The 18,060-nt window shown below is 43.9% G+C and overlaps 3 protein-coding genes across 3 annotated transcripts; 2 read left to right on the top strand and 1 right to left on the bottom strand.

Annotated features, from left to right (window-relative positions):
* Positions 1-7,451: 7,451 nt before the first annotated feature.
* On the bottom strand, positions 7,452-17,468 carry LOC125769508 (uncharacterized). The gene is made up of 8 exons (XM_049438242.1): positions 16,643-17,468; positions 15,971-16,581; positions 13,562-13,664; positions 9,232-9,533; positions 8,913-9,131; positions 8,736-8,838; positions 8,186-8,637; positions 7,452-8,102 (listed from the first exon to the last, which is right to left on the bottom strand). Exons 1-8 carry the CDS (start codon positions 17,196-17,198, stop codon positions 7,923-7,925), a joined length of 2,526 nt encoding a protein of 841 aa, XP_049294199.1. The 5' UTR covers positions 17,199-17,468; the 3' UTR covers positions 7,452-7,922.
* LOC125770209 (venom serine protease-like) lies at positions 13,567-15,974 on the top strand. The gene is made up of 5 exons (XM_049439591.1): positions 13,567-14,107; positions 14,527-14,753; positions 14,831-15,043; positions 15,112-15,220; positions 15,303-15,974. The coding sequence occupies exons 1-5, from the start codon at positions 14,086-14,088 to the stop codon at positions 15,938-15,940; spliced, it is 1,209 nt and encodes a 402-aa protein (XP_049295548.1). The 5' UTR covers positions 13,567-14,085; the 3' UTR covers positions 15,941-15,974.
* A 193-nt stretch (positions 17,469-17,661) lies between the features above and the next one.
* Positions 17,662-18,059, top strand: LOC125770294 (splicing factor 3B subunit 5). The gene has a single exon (XM_049439704.1). It carries the CDS (start codon positions 17,779-17,781, stop codon positions 18,034-18,036), a length of 258 nt encoding a protein of 85 aa, XP_049295661.1. The 5' UTR covers positions 17,662-17,778; the 3' UTR covers positions 18,037-18,059.
* The last annotated feature ends 1 nt before the right edge of the window (position 18,060 follows it).

The following is an 18,060-nucleotide window of genomic DNA, read 5'->3' as shown; positions in this document are numbered from 1 at the left end:
GTTTCCGAGCTCAACTGACAAAGTTAGAATCCTTTCATGAATCTGTTCCAATTGAAGTAAAATCTCTTCTTCTTTTCTGGCCTGCTCATGGTCGAGCACGTCGCGTAGACATGGCCTGGTCGCCAATCCGTTTCCAGGAAACTCGGTCCAGTGCTGCAGTCCTCCATCCACGGCTGCATCCGATCTCCGACAGGTTTGACTCCACCTGATCCAGCCAACGAGCTCGCTGTGCTCCTCTCCGCCTCGTGCCGAACGGATCGTTGACGAGCACCTTCCTGGTGGGGCATGAGTCCGGCATCCTCATCACGTGCCCCAGCCATCGTATCCTTCCGGCTTTGACCACCGTCAGGATATCTGCACCGCCAAACAGCTCAGCTAGCTCGTGGTTCATTCTCCTTCTCCACACGCCCTGCTCGCACACACCGCCAAAGATAGTCCTTAGCACCCGCCGTTCGAAAATAGCGAGTGCATTGGCATCCTCCGTTAGCAGAGTCCAGGACTCGTACCCGTAGAGGACTACCGGACGTATCAGTGTGCGATATATCGTGCATTTCGTGTGTTGCTGGAGCCTTCTGGATCGCAGGAGTTTGTGGAGCCCGTAGTAGGCACGATTTCCCTGAACAATGCGCCTTCGGATTTCGCTGCTCATGTTGTTGTCCGAAGTTACGATCGTACCAAGGTAGCAGAACTCCTCTACCACCTCGAGATCGTCGCCGTCAACTGATACTCTGCTCCCGAGTCGGGCTCTATCACGGTCAGAGCCTCCGGCAAGCAGGTACTTTGTCTTCGTCGCATTGATCCTCAATCCAATTCTGTCGGCCTCGCGTTTCAGTCGGGTGTACGCGTCGCACACCGCCGCAGATGTCCGTCCGATGATGTCGATGTCATCCGCGAAGCCGAGGAATTGGAGAGAACGGGTGAAAATCGTGCCCCGGATGTCGAAGCCCGCGCTTCGCATGACACCTTCCAGAGCGATGTTAAACAGCAAACAGGAGAGTCCGTCCCCTTGCCTTAGACCCCGGTGAGATTCGAACGATTCCGACAGCATGTTCGATACTCTCACCTTGCACTGCACCCCATCCATCGTGGCCTTCAGCAGCCGTACCAGCTTCCCAGGGAATCCGTACTGCTGCATGGTGTTCCATAGTTCGGTCCGATCTATGGTATCGTAGGCCGCCTTAAAGTCAATGAACAGGTGGTGCGTGGGGATCTGATGCTCTCGGCACTTCTGGAGGATCTGCCGTAGAGTAAAGATTTGGTCGGTGGTCGATTTGCCTCCAACAAATCCAGCTTGGTAGCTTCCGACGAAATCTGTGGCAAGGGGCGCAAGTCTGCAGAAGAGTATTCGGGACAGGATCTTGTAGGCAGCATTCAGGACTGTGATGGCTCGGAAGTTAGCACAGTCCAGTCTGTCGCCCTTTTTGTACACTGGGTGTATGACACCCAGCTTCCACTCGTCCGGTAGTTCTTCCTGCTCCCAAATTCTTACGATCAGCCGATGCATAAGCGCGGCAAGCCTCTCCGGGCCCATCTTGAACAACTCTGCCACCAGCCCATCGCTGCCAGCTGACTTGTTACGTTTCAGCTGTTTGACGGCACTGATGACTTCGTCCAAGGATGGCGGGGGCACTTCGTCATCCTGCTGGCTGTCGCAATACTGCTCTCCTCTGCTTTCTGCAGGGGTCTCCCCTGCATCTGCTCCGTTCAGGTGCCTGTCGAAGTAGCACTTCCACCTGTCGATCACCTCTCGCTCGTCCGACAGGATATCTCCCTCCTCGTTGCGGCACATAGCGGTTATGGGAGTAAAACCGCCTCGTGCCGCATTCAGCATCCTGTAGAACTTACGAGTTTCCCCCGACTGGGATAGCTGCTGCATCAGTTGCTCATCCGACTCTTCGAAGCTGCGCTTCTTGTCCTGGAAGAGTCGGGTCTGCTGCCTTCTCAGTCGTCTGTAGTCTTCCACGTTCTGCCTGGTCTCGCGCTGGAGCATGCGAGTACGCGCTGCGTTCTTCTCGGATAGTGCTCGCCTGCACTCATCATCAAACCATTCCTTCCTCCGGTTACGTGTTACGCGGCCAATAGTTCGATCGGCCGTGCTGCTGATGGCTTGTTCCATCGTACGCCAATGGTCATTGAGGGACATCGCCTCGAAGGTGGTGTCCTCCGGCAACGCTTCCCCTAGCGTGGTCGCGAAGTCCCTCGCCACATCAGCTTGCCGCAACCGATCTATGTCGAGCCTTGGGGTGGGCTGATAGCGCAGCTTATTGGCTGCGCACAGTTTCTGGCGTAACTTAACCATAACCAGGAAATGGTCTGAGTCGACGTTTGCTCCCCTGTACGTACGTACGTCGATAATATCCGAGAAGTGCCTTCCATCGATGAGAACGTGGTCAATCTGGGAATATGTCTGCTGTGGTGATCTCCAGGTGTAGCTGAAGCGTGGTGCGTGCTGGAAGAAGGTGCTGCGAATGGTCATGTGCTTGGAGGAGGCGAAGTTTATTAGGCGGAGCCCATTGTCGTTTGTCAGCTGGTGGGCGCTGAAACTACCTATCATGGGTTTGTATGCCTCCTCCCGTCCGACCTGAGCGTTAAAGTCTCCGATGACGATCTTGACGTCGTGTTGTGGGCAGCGGTCGTACTCCCTCTCCAGCTGCGTATAAAATAGCTCCTTATCGTCATCGGTGCTTCCAAGGTGCGGACTATGCACGTTAATAATGCTCAGGTTGAAGAACCTTCCACGAACCCTCAACCTGCACATCCGTTCGTTGATCGGCCACCAACCGATTACCCTCTTTCGCATCGCACCTATGACCAGGAACGCTGTACCGAGTTCATGCTTTTCACCACCGCTCTGGTAGATCATGCAATCACTGCGGTAGGGGCGCTCCGTTACTCCTTTCCAGCGCACCTCCTGAAGTGCTACTATACCGAAGCCGCGGGCCCTTACCTCGTCCGAAAGAATGCGGGTACTTCCGGGTATTGTGAGGGATCTGCAGTTCCATGTCCCGTGTCTCCAATCGTTGTCCTTTCGGGGCGGTTTCGGTGCGTGTTTCTGTATCTGTTAATCCGATTCAAAGTGTCTTTCGTTGCTTTTGTATTGAGGGTGGCTTGCAAGGCCTCTCCCCCAACCCCCTGTCTCGTCGGAGGGCCTACGCAACCTAGCTGTTTAAAGTCCCGTAGGGTGCCAGGACAGAAGGGACATCCAGCCGCCCCTAACATGGAGAACAGACGCTGGCTGTCCCCCTCCGCTCAATTTAGCCATATACCCCATCTTCCCAAGGGGTTGGGTTTCCCCGTATACCCAAGCTCAGATATTTGGAGAGATATGTTACCATTCTGTACGACGGGGACGTATTGAGTCGGAGTAGGGTATGGAGTGCCTATATTATCCTTCTAGAGGCTTCGGATCCATACCCATATCAGTGCGGTATGGCTACAAACACTGACAACAGAACTAAAAGTAGTTGAACAGTTGAAGTAAAATACGCGGAGTTAATTGTAGAATCCATCGAATCCAACAAGATCCAGTTTTATATCTTGTTCAAAAGGAAACCCAATTCTATTCTAAGCTTTCTCCAGCGTCACATAAAAAGCTTCCCAACTGCTTGAACAAAGGTTTCATCGAGTCAGTTGAGAAGTGATTTCTTTTCAGCGACGATTTTCACGAATACATTATACCGCGTACATTGGTGTTCTGACGAGCTGATAAATCCAACGAAGAAGAACTTTTGGAGAAAACTCCTTTATCTGCTAAACACAACAGCAATCATCCAGTGTTTTGGATGATAAAAGGTTTATCATAAACTCAAAGCCATGTTAAATTGTTTCTTAGTATATTTTTTTCGTACAGTTCCAACCAGAGATTTGCTTAAAAATCGACAAATATGAAACCTTTTTTCCATTTTTTTAAATGTAGCTTAAGTAAATATGCCGCAAAACCGAAAGGTATAATTGCTTACGAGCTCGAGATCTCGTCATTTTTTCCCGATAGAGGGCGCTGCTATTTACGATCAGGGCTTCGGGGAATATGTCAGGTCCTTTTCGAATGTCAAGCTTGTTCTTTAAAACCACTACAAAAAGTATTGAAGAATAATTCAAATAGTACTTAAGTTATCAATTATCCTCAAAACTTGCGTGGAAAAGAAATCTGTTTCTTAATGTTGTTATATGAAGGAAAGCATTATAATTTTAGCAAATAATATAATGTAAAATCAAATATATTAATCATATTCGAACTTCTTACAGATATCATTCAAACATGCGAATTGTATCACTTAAAGCGTAAAACCTTCAATTCAATAATTCAATATGCGAATCAAATGCATTATTCATCGATTGAACCACCAAAGGAACGTTTCAAATGCGTGCTCCATCGTCCATCATTCGCTTACGCTTACGAAACAACAATTTCGGGTCCCCGTTTTTGATTCATTACCCATTTTCAACGCAAAAGGTGCATTTATGTTTTTATTGTACCAAAAAAAAAAATCCACACCGTTTTCACTTCCACGCGTGTGCTGCATAGAGAAAAAGGCTCTTAAGAGGGTAGCCAAAATAAACGTAAAAAAAGCTCCATTTTTCTGCCCGATTGTTCATAGCGGCTAATGAAAACGATAAATTCTGCATTCAGCACGGTATACCGAAAAATCTCAATCCCCCTCCTCGCCCTTAAAAATGGCCAATTCTTGAAGCGAAAGGGTTAACAATCGAGCCTAACCCCCACGTTGGTATGCGTTTCCCATTTCAAACTTCGAGCTTTTCTCTTTTCATTTATTTTTTTGTTAAATATTTTTCCCCCTTTTAAACAAACAAAAGTCCTTTCTGCCAAAAAGTAAGGAATTTCATTTGTATGCTCTTCACGACGCACACATACACACGGAGAGAGAGAGAGAGAGAGACGGACACGAATTGTAAAATAAGCGATTTTTGTTAACCTTCTGTCAAAATATTCTTATCACACACACAATCCTTAACGTTTCATTCTGTCAACCCTTTCCGGTGCACACGTGCCGGCAGCACATTCGGTGATGGAAACAAAAGAGCTACAAAGGCCCCACAAAGGGTGATAGAAGTGAGAGAGAGAGAGAGAGAGAGAGAGAGAGAAGAGGGAAAAAAAACCTCCTCCCGTAACGATGAATGATATAAAACCGTTGTTACTCTTGCAGAAGGCGCCAAAATCAGGGCAAGCGTAAGTAAAACAAAAAAGAAATAAAACAAGAAAACGTACATCGGAAACGTTAAAGCAAATCTCACTGTGGAGAACGGGTTCCAGTCGGGAAAGGCTTCAGCCACAACCAATTGAAATGCATCAAATGTTGGGTGTAAAAACAGTTGCAACAATCTGCAATAAATTTAAACGTTGAATGGTTTTTCTTTGCGCACGCACACACCGACTTTCCTTCAACGCCCGCGGTGCCAACCAAAGCACATGCAAAGCCTCGGCGCATAACGTGCTGGGCCCCCAAAAAACCTCTTTCGAATCATAAATAAAAACGGACTTCAACCGTTCTCGTTCTCTCGATGGTATAGTGGCCAGGGGGTTTCGGCGTTCGGCATACCGTTGCATCTCACCGGTCGGTCGGTCGGTCGGTGATTCGGTACAGTAACGGCACCAGCCGGTATGCCACACCACACTGTCACTTTCCACACCACAACGTGATGTACTATCATTTCCACACTAATTCCTTGCACCGTCATGTCCAACAGCAGCTTGCAGTTTCTGTGTGTTTTTTTGTTGGTTTCCCCACCGAAAGATTGCGCTCATACAACATCCCAAGGTATGGAGGCTGAAGCGAAATCCTTCTAAACCTTAGCGCATTGTTGTTCATTACACATACATACAGGCATCATTTTTTTTTTCTTCCTGTTTTGTTTGCAAAATGCTTCACGAACAGAACATGAAAACTTGGAATAATTCTAGCTGTACATGTAAAAAAAAAAACGGTGCCATCAACAAAACAGGCCCAATCTCGTAACGCGAACGAAACACCCACTCGACAGACGGGACAAACCTTCAACCAGAATGTCCCAGTTACAGACGAGTCGGACGGTGCCAGTAGTCGAGACAAAACTGAGGCAAAAAGAAAACCAGATCCTCCTGTAACATTCTACATTACACCAAAAAAAAACAGAACAAACCTCGATCTGGTTTACATTCCCAACTGTCCACGCCCCATACGGTTTACGCGGTAGTGAGGTGTCCATTTGATATGAAAAGTTTCTGTAACCGCGGAGATTGGATAAAGTCAATCCGACCGAAGTTTTGTACGTTTTTTGTTTGGTGTGTATCATTCCAACCACCTTTCCAGGGTTCCCTGAAGAAAAAGAAAACACAACGAAGCGAGAGGAATGAAGCTGCATAAATCTCACTTTTATGCCTCAGGAATGTTTTGCCCTCCAATGGCATCCACTGTCGGTAACAGTTGGGTTTAATATTTATTCCTTCGTCCCTGTTTTTTGCTGTTGTTTTTCTGGAACCTCTTTCCACCCAAAAATCCGGTAGATTTTTGGACGACTTCTTGTACAAACGTTGTACAGTGCGCTGTAAGCGGGTTTGGAGATGCAATTGTGCCGGATCCATTTTGCATGCTCGCGGTGCACAGTGCACACGTTCATGATGCTTGGGGTTTTACAGCACACTACCGTTTGCTACACTGAGCGCTGCTCTATGCGAAATTGAAAAGTTGAATTTATTTTACATAAAATTAGAAGAAACAATTTGTCATCTCGTTCAGGGCGGTCGTCGTATCGTGAGTCGGTTGGAAACGGTGAAATTGTTTATCGTCAGTAAGGGTAAGCTTGAATCCGTTCGTTCAGGGAAATGTTCGTAACGTATTTTAACAGTGATCAGCTGTACTCATTGAAAACTTCATATTCAGGATTTCGATCGTCGCGGGTGATTTTTTTTTAGTTAATTTTTAACATAAATTATGTTTTTTTTTTCAATATTAGCTTGAGTTTTACGAATATATATAGAACATTAACTGATGATTTGAATCAGAATTGTTATGTTTAGTTAGTATTAAGTTCATTAAATGTTGTTTAAATTGTGTTGAAACATTTATACAAAACATTAATCATTACATTAATTTTTTGACTATTTTTTTACATTTCAATTCACTCACTCTTTGTCCCGACTGTTTCACCAAACACTTTAAAGCCATTGATTAAGTAAATTAATTACGAATCTATGAATAAATTTCCTTTTCACGAAAGACAAACAGATGAAATATTTTTTTTTTTTTCAATAGAGTGATTTAAATCTAAATAGAGCTACAAACTAATTTAACTTTTAAAGAATGTAGACTCATAGAGTAAGTGAAGGATAATGCAAATGAGTGAGTCGCTAGTCGTCGCAGAGAGAGAGAAAGAGTGAGTTGAAATGAAAAAGAGTAATGGAAAGATTCATAAAAAAAATCTTCGGGCTGAGTTGAAACATTCACTTGTAAAAAGTGTTATATACGTTCTTCTCACTTATTTGGAAATGTTGTATTTTAACAACTATTTCAATAAATTTTATAGTAAAATAATAACACGCAAAACTGTTTTGAAATTATTTGAAATGAAAATGGATATATTTGTTGAATTGTATCGTATTGTTCGCAAGAGTTACGTGTATTTTAGGCAAAGAGAACAAGAACAAGTACCTGTTGTTAAAAAGATGAGAAGAACGTGATATTATCAAACTTTTTGTTTTATCATTATTTTATACTAAGAACGTACCAAGAACGAACACACCTCTGAATGCTTTTAATCGAAGACAGGAAATATTCCAGAATAAGGACTCGTGTACAGCCAGTCAGAAACGGCACCTTTTTCTCACTCAAAGAGTTTCCATCCTATATTTGACAACCGAATGTGTAAAAGGGATTTACACAACTATCACCATCTATCAGACTACTCCATCACCGGATACACCAGAGTCACTGATAGCAGAAAAAAGATCTCGGCGTATTAGCCATAATCCAATCGAGAAACTCAGTGACCCTCGTATTAACGCTCGGTTTATCGGTGGCACATGCAATACCGAAGCTCACGATACCGACATTGTACAGCAATCCGGTGGCCGGTTTCGTGTAAAACAGTGGCCCACCAGAATCAGCCTAAAACACAAACAAACAAACAAACAAACACATTCTCACAACAATCTTTTTAAAGCGAACGAAGCAGTTGAGCCTTTCCTTACCTGACACGTGTCCCGATTGGTGGCAAAGGTACAAAGCTGCTGGTACGGTACCGTCACGCCAAGTCGCCGTGAGCAGTCCGAATTTCCGATAACGTTCAGCTGCACCTTGTTCAGTGCGTCCGCCCGTGGTCCACCAAAATCCAAATCACCCCATCCGGTCGCTTCCACCGTTTGGCCTTCAAACGTTTGCGACGTGTAGCTCCACGGGAGACAAGCGGGACCGACGCCCGGATTGTACTGGATCGGTTGCTGTGTGCGCACCAGCGCTATATCGTTCGACACCGGTTTGACCGTGAAGCTCGGATGGCTCATGAACTGTGCCACGATGTATATCCGCGAGTAGGAAGTATCGGTTCCGGTCTTGATATTGTGATCACCCACCAGCAGCACCGTATCGCTCGTGGTGCGCTGCAACAGACAGTGGGCCGCCGTCAGGGCGTAACTGTTCGTCACTGCAAAGCGAAGACAAAACAATGAAGTAAAAACCCCGGGGTGGGGGGAGGTTGTAATGGTACCCGCGAAACACGTGCTGGCGGAATCGGCCACTCACCGATAGTGGCACCGCAAATGACAGTTTTCGTTTTGACGTCTATCAAAGCGGCCATCATTGGGAACTCGTTTACCATCGTTTCCACACCATTCACGATCCGTTGCTGAGTGAGAGATGGAAAGAAACAAAAGTTGGGGAAATTATCCGCCCAAGATGTGAGTAGGTACGCATGCGAACCGTTTTCTTTGCGCCACATTCGCAGCTTTGCTGCACGATGGAGAGTTCACATGCAAAGATACCACCGGTGCTGGTTGGGGCCGATGTAAACTGGATCGTCATTTGACTGGCATCTGATTTTTCCTGCAATCGACCAGCTCCACAGTAGGTGTATGCGTCGGTCAGAACCAACAAACCAGTCCGGGATACCCGGAACGAATCCAGATTGCAGTTGGTACTCTGAAGAAAGAGAATAACGATCGCTAACTAATAACTACCACAAACTAGAGAGCAACTTTTTTGTCATAAATTTGTCCTCACTAAAACACGACACACTTACGCTTGGTATCTGAAAGGTGGGACAATCGAGTGCGATACGGTAACCGAAGGGTGCACGAATTATGTACGTACAATTCAGGTTCGGTCCGTACCGTGAAGGATACCGTGGGGAGATAAGCTGATACACCGATCCAAACTTCATTTCGAGCGTAAACGAACATTGGCCATGCACGCGTTGTGTGCAGCAGGCAAGCACGAGAATAAACCGAACCAATTTTGACCACATTCTTCCTGCGACCGGCTCGACAAGTTCTCGATGGACAGGTGGTAACGCACTAACGCTGCGGCATCGTATTTTGCATACTTAAATACATTCGCCCGCTAACGATCGATGGGGACGTATCAAACAAACAAAAAATACACTACCGCCTAGCACTAACTAACTTGCACGGAAACATAAATAATGGTACCGATTCGGGAGTTGCTTGGTGGAAAACATTTTTTCGCTAAAACAGGTTCCACAAAACCTGGCCTTTTTGGTGGCCCGCCATGTGCACTGGGAAAATCGTTGGCTTGGGTGCTTTTTGGTAGGTTTTTTGATTAGTTTTTGATTGACGTAGCCTAAAATTGAACCGGTGTGGCCACCGTTCCGTTTATCAGGTTGTGTGCCAGTGCCGGTTGGGTCGTCTTTCAGCTACCGCGAGCGTTTATTTCTGGTCACACATTGTCACACGGGTGAATCGGTGAATAGGTGAAAAGTGTCATTTTTGGGGGAGTTTTTTCTCTCTTTCTTAATGTCTTCCCTTCTGGATGAAGTCACACGAATATCCGCCGTATGCTGATGGGGTTGAAAGCGAGCGTAAAAAGAGCCGAAAAAGCTCACGTTTAGATAAAGCTTTGACCGCTTTATACGCCTAAAAAGATCATTTAAACACAATTGTTTCCACGGAGATTGTTTCTAGGGATGCACTTCAAGTGACAAAATGGTATTTTTCTACAATTTACTACCCAAAAAAAAGGATATTTTCCATTAATGGAGGTCGTTTCTGGGAATGGTGCTGGTTTTTATTCCCCATAAAAAGCTCTTCATTCCAACCACACCACAGGCAACAAACTAGATTCAATGAAGCAGAAAACGGTTCCATAAATCATCGCCTTCGGAAGGGGATAGAGAAAAAAAACCTCCTCCGGTACATACTTTGGGTTTTGTGGGAATGTGAGTGGTTTACTGCATCATCATTTACGGTCGAACGAGCTGTTGAAATCGAAACATGGAAGCACGGCAAAAAAAACACACACAGGACGGTGTTCCCTGGCATTCCCACCTATTTTTCCCCCCATTAATCTACCTTAAAACAGCAAGAAATGCGGTTTTTAAAACTATTATTTTTGAATTCACAATTTTGCAATTTCTGGTTTCCTGGTTTTTGTTCGAGCACAAAAAAAAACCCAAAACAAACAAATATTAAACTGATAACAGACACTGTGGGGGTGTTTGATAGAAGCTATTAAAACACACAACAATTACCTGCATTAACCTACACACACACACATACACACGCACGTGGCACCCGTAATCAGCCAAACGGCTTTAGTCGTATTTTATTCCACACCACGCAGCAATTAAATTCAATATTTACCCCCATAATGGTACCCCCACACACACGGAAGAGTGTTGTCGGCGTGCCGTAATCATCAGCACTAGATCCAACCTCCAACCTGCGCGGAAGTAGTGGCTGGAAGGGAATGGATCGTAAATTTTCGTCAACTAAGTTGTGCGTAAAATTAAATTTTTGTCAATCGATTTCATTTCAGTCCCTTTAATCGTTGTTCTTTGTTATGTTTGTTGCAGGCGAGTAGTTTTATGCTACAATCGCGTTGTTGGATTGATTTGTTTTTTTTTTTGTCTTTTTTTTTGTTGTAATACATTTGCATCGTTTTTTACAATCATTTTTTCAATTAAACCGGAACACTGCGGAAAAAATGTGTTGGTGCAGTGTCATTGACTTGCTGCACTAGTTTGTGTAATATTTCCATGCGAAAATATTCCTTTCAATTCAGATTATAGTTTATTTCAAATACATTGTTTGCTTAATATCTCTATCATCTCGTTAATCACAAAATCAATTTAAAGTTTAAAGCACTCTACAAAGTAAAGGGGAACAAACGATCGAAAAAGTAATGAGAAAACACGAAAAGAAATATAAGAGAATAGGAATTTTAACGTGTGACAGGGAATCCGACGAAAAAGAATTAAAAGATAGAAAAGGAATGCAAAAAAACGAAAATACATTAAAGGGAACAAAAATGGAATGAAATAAAAACTTTTTTTTTTTTTTTATTCATAAAGAACGGCCTGGCCGTATTGCTATGAAATAAAAACTTAAAGTAATGAAAAGAAAAAAAAATAACGAAATAATCGGAAACAACAGGCAAAGAAAAAACACGCAAAGAAAAGCGAAGGAATGGAAAGGAAATAAAATTAAAAGGACCAAAAGGAAAGAAAAAAAAACGAAGAAAGGTGAGAAGGAACGAAATAAATTTAGAATAAACGAACAAAACCAAAAAAGAAGTAAATAGAAATAAAATGGTATTAAATAAAATGAACAGAATTGAGAAAAGTAAGTGAAAGAAACAAAAAAAAAGTGAAAAGAAATTAAATGGGATTAAATTAAACAAATTAAACAAAAAATGAAGCAACATGAAAGGAAAAACAACGAAAGGAAAAGAAAAAAGTATGTATGAAAAAAGGAAACTTTAGAACGAACTATTCCACTCCATTTTAAAAGAAACCCCAATTAACTTGTCACTTTTTATTAATTTTATCATCACTAGTCCGGAAGACAACGAGCTGGGTAATCTAAATGAGGAGTACGTTGTATCTCACAAAAGACACCAGCTACTGTTTATTTTCATTTTTATCTTTAATGCTCAAATATTCTTGTTTATCTAGTTCCATAAAAGCATATAAAAAGGACATCAAAAAGTGTTAAACGAAATAGAAAATTAATTAAAAGTAAATTAAATTTGTTAGCAGTAAAGAGTTTTCTCGGTCAAATGTGTCTCATTTGTCTCTAAGAACGGACTGACACACTTGTTCAATGTTTCATCTTGCACTTCTAAAAATTTGCTATTCCTGTTGTTTTGTTTTGTGACCCAATTTACACACGCATGACGGCCATGATGAACAGTGCCATCGTACCGTTTTGCTTTTTCTTTATTTTGCGAATCACATAAAACACGCTACCGTATTGTGGCGTCAGTCAGACACCTTCGAACGTGTTCCCAAACGCATGATGATATGCAAAATTTATTTTTCCCTCGAAAGCCTGCCAACACTCCTATTATCGCAAAGCTCTTTCTCTGTTTATGATGTGATTGTAGCCTTCGTTTTACTTTGGTTTTTTGGAACAGCTTATCTGTTCCCTAGCAAAAGACCACCATTTGTTAACATCCAAATTACTCTGTCACACCCGGTATTGCTTTAAGCTTATGGTGCAAAGATTAGAGAAGCAAAAAACAAAAAACACAAATCTCACAAATAAACGTAGAAACGCAAAGTTGGGTGATTATTGTAGTGTGAGAGTTGAATACACTGCAAACAAAACAAACAACCCAATGCTTCATATTGTTGACCTCATTCCTGTACAGGCACAACTTTTGCACCCACATTTGCCATCTTTCATTGTGATAGTATTCTCCTTTATTCCCTCTCTCTCTCTCTCTCTCTCTTTTTTTTGCCTATCTTCATATTTATCCTTTTTAATATTTTCCTGCTTCCGATTGTACATTCCAAACGTCCCAGGCTCTGTAACGGCACGTGATAGAATGTGTGCCCACACACACACACATATCGTGGGAGAAGAAACTATGCGAAACTATAAACACTCCACCCATGGGGAAAGAGTTTTGTTATATCGACCTACCCATTACCACCGTGGGAAGGAGAGCAAATAACTTTCCCGAGTAGACAGACACCATTACCATGGACCGAGTTTTTCTTTCCCACGCAATTTACACTTCCGCATTGGAAAGCTTTCCACACGCTAAAGGGACAACTAAAGGATGAATGCTGAATGCAAGGATGTGTAAAAGTATTTGAAAGTTTCCTTCACCATAATGAAAATGAAAATTCCCTCATCAACGCTCAAATAAAATCTCACTCACTATCAATTTTATTCGCTGCTTTTTCTCCCCTTTTTTTTGGTCTGGGTATTTTGTCCAGCTTACTGTATGTATATATTTACTTGTTTTATCTTTATGACTGCACAATAGGACCCTACTGCCCAAAAGCACCCCCCCCGAAAATTGTGCCCGAACCATGGGCATGACCCATGTCAGCACAAAACCCCTCGATTGTAGAATAAACGGGGCATAGTCAACTTCTCAACCCGCGGCATCATGCTTATCATGGTTATCTTTATCCGTCTTGGGCGAAGAAGATCCACGAGGAACCTCGAGCATTTGGCGCGTGGATCGGGACAGGGAATTGCGCTATAAACGCAAAAGAAATTATGCCGAGAGTTTTAGTAGTGAAACCATTTCGCTACCTTCCACATTTAATTGAGGACGGTCGAAAATCGTTGTCGTTCAAACGTGGAAATAAGTTTAGACGTAGCACATAGATTTTGGATAGAAAGAAAAAGACCTAGTGTGTGTGTGCGTGTCTGTTTGTTACGTGAAAGCACAAAGAGTCTGAAGTGAACGGAAAAATCTGAAAAAAGTGCATTATCAACCAGAAATGACTTAAAAGAAGAAACTAATAAGTTCCATCCGGAGTTCGAAGCAACGGAAACGAAAAGTGACCTTGATTAATAAGACGAAAAATTAACACCAAACGGAAGTCGGAATCAACCTCCAACCATAGAAGAGACGACAGCAAATAAACACAACCGAGATCCTCCGTGAAAGAAAAATGAAATTAAAATTATCCTTCGGTAAATAGTCACTCGCTCGAGGGCATGGGATAAGATAACGGATGAAAGGTACCCGGGGAAATTGACATTCGGAATCGGATTCGCTTCCGGTACATAATTAAATATCACTTCCGTATCGTGATCGATAAACGAAACGGCGGAACCGAGGTTAATGAGCGTTCGTTTGTCGTTTGTGTTGGGATTTCACTCTCTTTCTCTGTCTCTCTCTGTCCTCAAATAACCGGAAGTGTCCGAGAGACATTCTTGTGGCTTTCACATTTCATTACATCCGCAACAAGGCAAAACAAAAACAAGTATCCAAAGTTCCCGGGAGCGTGAATTTGCGATTAAATCATATCTAGTTCTCAGTACCAGTCCTGGGCCGGCATCGTGGACAAACATTTAATTAAGACTTTTCTACTTCATTGTGCATCTTGTAGGTGTTGGCTTACAGCTTGTTTGTTGCTTGCTGGGTGTTGCATTAGTGGCCGACGCTCAGTATGGTGGTTGTGACTACACGATCGATATCGCCAGTGGACAGTCGTACTCGATCTACTCACCGTACTACGGTGGACTGTATCCGCCCTATACACAATGTCGCTGGACATTAACCACTACCCAAGGCTCTCGGATTTCCTTGTCTTGCAGTGACATTTCACTTCCAGTGGTAATTTACTGAATATTAAACCCAACCCAAATATTCCAGCAGCACCCCTTATCAACATTGTTCTCTTGTTTCTTCAGAGCACTTCCTGCAATGCCGATCGGTTTATCGTTTCCAAAAGTGGTGAAAGTAACCTCACAGATGGTCAAGTTTACTGTGGTTCGGGTGTACTTAACACACAATCATCCTTCAATAGAATGGTGGTTGCCTTGCAGGTTCCCGCCACTACTCAAGGTGGACGATTCTTCTGTACTGCTACCAAGATCGATTGTCAGTGTGGAGTACGTCGAACGGTGCGTAATGCTTTGTAGATCATTTCAAGGTAAATTATCAAAAAAAAAGTCCTCTTGCTATCTCACAGAGAAAAATAGTGAACGGTGAGGAAACGCTTGTGAACGAATTTCCCATGATGGCCGCCTTGGTGGATGGATCGAAAAGTGGCGAAGGCATCTTTTGTGGTGCGACGATCAGTAAGGACTAGCATATGTAATCCCACCTTTGTATCTCGACGACTTTCTTATCTAACCCTTGCGCCTTTATGTTTCTTTCCAGTAACGAACTATCATGCTGTAACGGCCGCCCATTGCTACATGGGAAGATCAATTGTAAACTTGGCACTACTTGTTGGAGAGCACGACATTACCATCGGTTCGGATTCACCCTATACAGCACTATTGCTGCTCGCCTCCATCAAGATCCACGAGGGATACAGTAGCTCTACCTCCTCCAGTAGTAACGATATAGCGATCGTACGAACACGCTCAGAGATCCTGTTCAATACAGGCGTAGGACCTGTCTGTCTGCCGATCAAATTCGCCGGTGCATCATTCGTTGGAATTAATCTGGAAGCTGTCGGATGGGGTACGATCGATTACGGTGCACCGAAATCGAACGTTCCAATGAAGGTTTCCCTAGCGGTTGTTCCACCGACCCAGTGTGCTTCGATCTATGCCAACTTTTCCGCCACCCAACAGCTGTGCACACTGACCCCGAGCAAAGACACCTGCCAGAGTGATTCGGGCGGTCCGCTGTTCTATACCGATGCGTATAATATGCGAGCCTATCTGGTCGGTACGATCGGGTACGGGATCGCGTGTGCTACCGATCATCCCAGTGTCAGCACGAACGTTCTGTACTACATGCAGTGGATAATGAATAACACCCCCGAATGGAATTACTGTTATCAATAAAATGCATACGAACAATCGATTTCATTTAACGCAATACGATACATCGAGTGTTTTTTGTCGGATCCAGCTCAGGTAGGACGTGACGCGACTAGCCACAGATGGTGTCGAGGCTGCACAGGCCGACCCATAGCTGATGATACCAACCGTGTACATACGTTGGCTTCCTCGCAGGTACAGTGGGCCACCTGAATCATACTGACAGGAGTCACGGCCCACGGCAAAACTGCATATCTTTTGATCATTAACGTACGGTGCGGAGCAGCTCCCGTTTTCCAGCACGTTCAACGTTGTCTTGCGTAGTACCGTGCTCATTGGGCCACCAAAGCTTGTCGTACCCCAGCCGGCAATGTCTACCAGCAGCCCGCCAAAGCTGTACGTACTATAGCTGAAGGGTAAACAGATCGGGCCTACACCACGGTTGAAGTCGATCTCAGTGCCTGTCTTCAGTAGAGCGATATCGTTGTTGCGAGTCTGCTCGTTATAGTTCTCGTGAGAAATGATCTGTTCGATGTTATAGATCGCCGAATAGGGTGTATCCAGACCGGTGCGGTAGTCATGATCACCGACAAGGGCCTGCACACGACTCACACTGGGAATAGTACGAGCACAGTGAGCGGCAGTAAGAACATAACGCGAACTTACTAGAAAAACCAAATCGAGTATTAGTTGATGTACAGGGATCTTTTATAATATTGATCATACTTATCGTTCCGGAGCAGAACACGTTCACCGTAAGTGGATCAATCAGTGCCACTATGGACGTATACTCATTAACACCGGCCTCACTACCTCCGACAATCTTTGCGGTTCTGGACCACCCGCAGTCGCAGTCCTGCGGCTGTACTACTAGCCGACACGTAAACGATCCCGAGTTGGTCGAGCTGGACGAGATGTACGAGATGGTCATCTTGTTGAACAGTGACTTCCGTGTGATCTGCCCTTTGCCGCAGAAGTATTCACTACCAACAGGTGACACAAAGCCTTCGGTGGACACGTACAGAAAGTCCGTCGTACAAGCTGAGCTGGGATTGGCCATGTTTAGTGTACATGAAGCCTGGATCGTATACCCTGGCGGGGCACGTATCACAAACCGACACGAACTACCGGCGGGATAGTTCGATGGATAGAAGGGAGAATTCAACGTTACATCCGCCGTGTTCGTCAGCTGAAACTGTCGATCGCACGAATCGAACCAATCGGCTCGTGCCGGAAACCCGTGACCAATAATCACCAGCACTACTGCCCACAGCCAGTTCATCGTTGCGACTAAAGTTAATAAATTTCAGCATACAAAAGATATATCGATCAGGCATCTTGAAAGCGCAACAAACAAACTATTCATTTCGCATGCTTTCATAAACCATCTGCGCAAACAACTTTCCTTCATACAAGCCCGTGTTGTATTGGGATTTGAACGTTTTATCATCATTCATTCGATAACAATTTTGTTTCTTTTTTCGCGTCAATGTGTTTCATTTAATTTTGCGATTTTATATATTATGCGGTTTTCGAGAACGGAGAAATACAATAAAGCGTTGGCGAACTGTTACTTACTAATTCAATTTGAAATGTACTAATTTAGTACATAAATCAAATTTGGATAAAAATAAAAACGAATTTTCGAGTTTATGCATGAATACTTCTCATTGTGCTTTGTAAAGCTTTCGCTACAAGCCACGTGGTGCGCTGCTAGTGCTTGTGCTGTCACATTTGACACAAATCAAAACAACACAATCCTGCTCGCCAAAAACGAGCAAAAAGCCGATAAACAAACGCTGCGCTTGAGAAGTAATCGTATTTTTTAAGTAAAAGAACGAACATTCTCCACCACCACTACAATGGGCGACCGGTACAACATCCACAGCCAGCTGGAACATCTTCAAAGCAAATACATCGGTACGGGACATGCGGATACAACGAAGTACGAATGGTTAACAAACCAGCACCGAGACTCGCTTGCTAGCTACCTCGGACATTACGATATGCTGAGCTATTTTGCTGTTGCCGAGAACGAATCTAAGGCACGAATTCGATTCAACATCATGGAAAAGATGCTACAACCGTGTGGTCCACCACCAGAAAAGATGGAAGACTAAAAATAAATGTAACTGAAATACAAT

The sequence above is a fragment of the Anopheles funestus genome, chromosome 3RL (genome assembly GCF_943734845.2).
Source record: "Anopheles funestus chromosome 3RL, idAnoFuneDA-416_04, whole genome shotgun sequence".
Classification (NCBI taxonomy): Eukaryota; Metazoa; Arthropoda; class Insecta; order Diptera; family Culicidae; genus Anopheles; species Anopheles funestus.
This window is presented reverse-complemented; position numbering and strand designations above follow the sequence as displayed.

What these genes read in the sequence shown, in the direction of transcription:
- LOC125770209 (XM_049439591.1), top strand. Translation starts at nt 14,086, where the DNA reads ATGAAATTAAAATTATCCTTCG. An exon ending in GTGACATTTCACTTCCAGTG is followed by an intron (nt 14,754 to 14,830) that starts GTAATTTACTGA and finishes TTGTTTCTTCAG; the next exon opens with AGCACTTCCTGCAATGCCGA. An exon ending in AGTGTGGAGTACGTCGAACG is followed by an intron (nt 15,044 to 15,111) that starts GTGCGTAATGCT and finishes GCTATCTCACAG; the next exon opens with AGAAAAATAGTGAACGGTGA.
- LOC125769508 (XM_049438242.1), bottom strand. Translation starts at nt 17,198, where the DNA reads ATGAACTGGCTGTGGGCAGTAGTGCTGGTGATTATTGGTCACGGGTTT. An exon ending in CACTCGATGTATCGTATTGC is followed by an intron (nt 13,665 to 15,970) that starts GTTAAATGAAAT and finishes TTGCGTTTATAG; the next exon opens with CGCAATTCCCTGTCCCGATC. An exon ending in AATGTGGCGCAAAGAAAACG is followed by an intron (nt 8,839 to 8,912) that starts GTTCGCATGCGT and finishes TCTCTCACTCAG; the next exon opens with CAACGGATCGTGAATGGTGT.
- LOC125770294 (XM_049439704.1), top strand. Translation starts at nt 17,779, where the DNA reads ATGGGCGACCGGTACAACATCCACAGCCAGCTGGAACATCTTCAAAGC.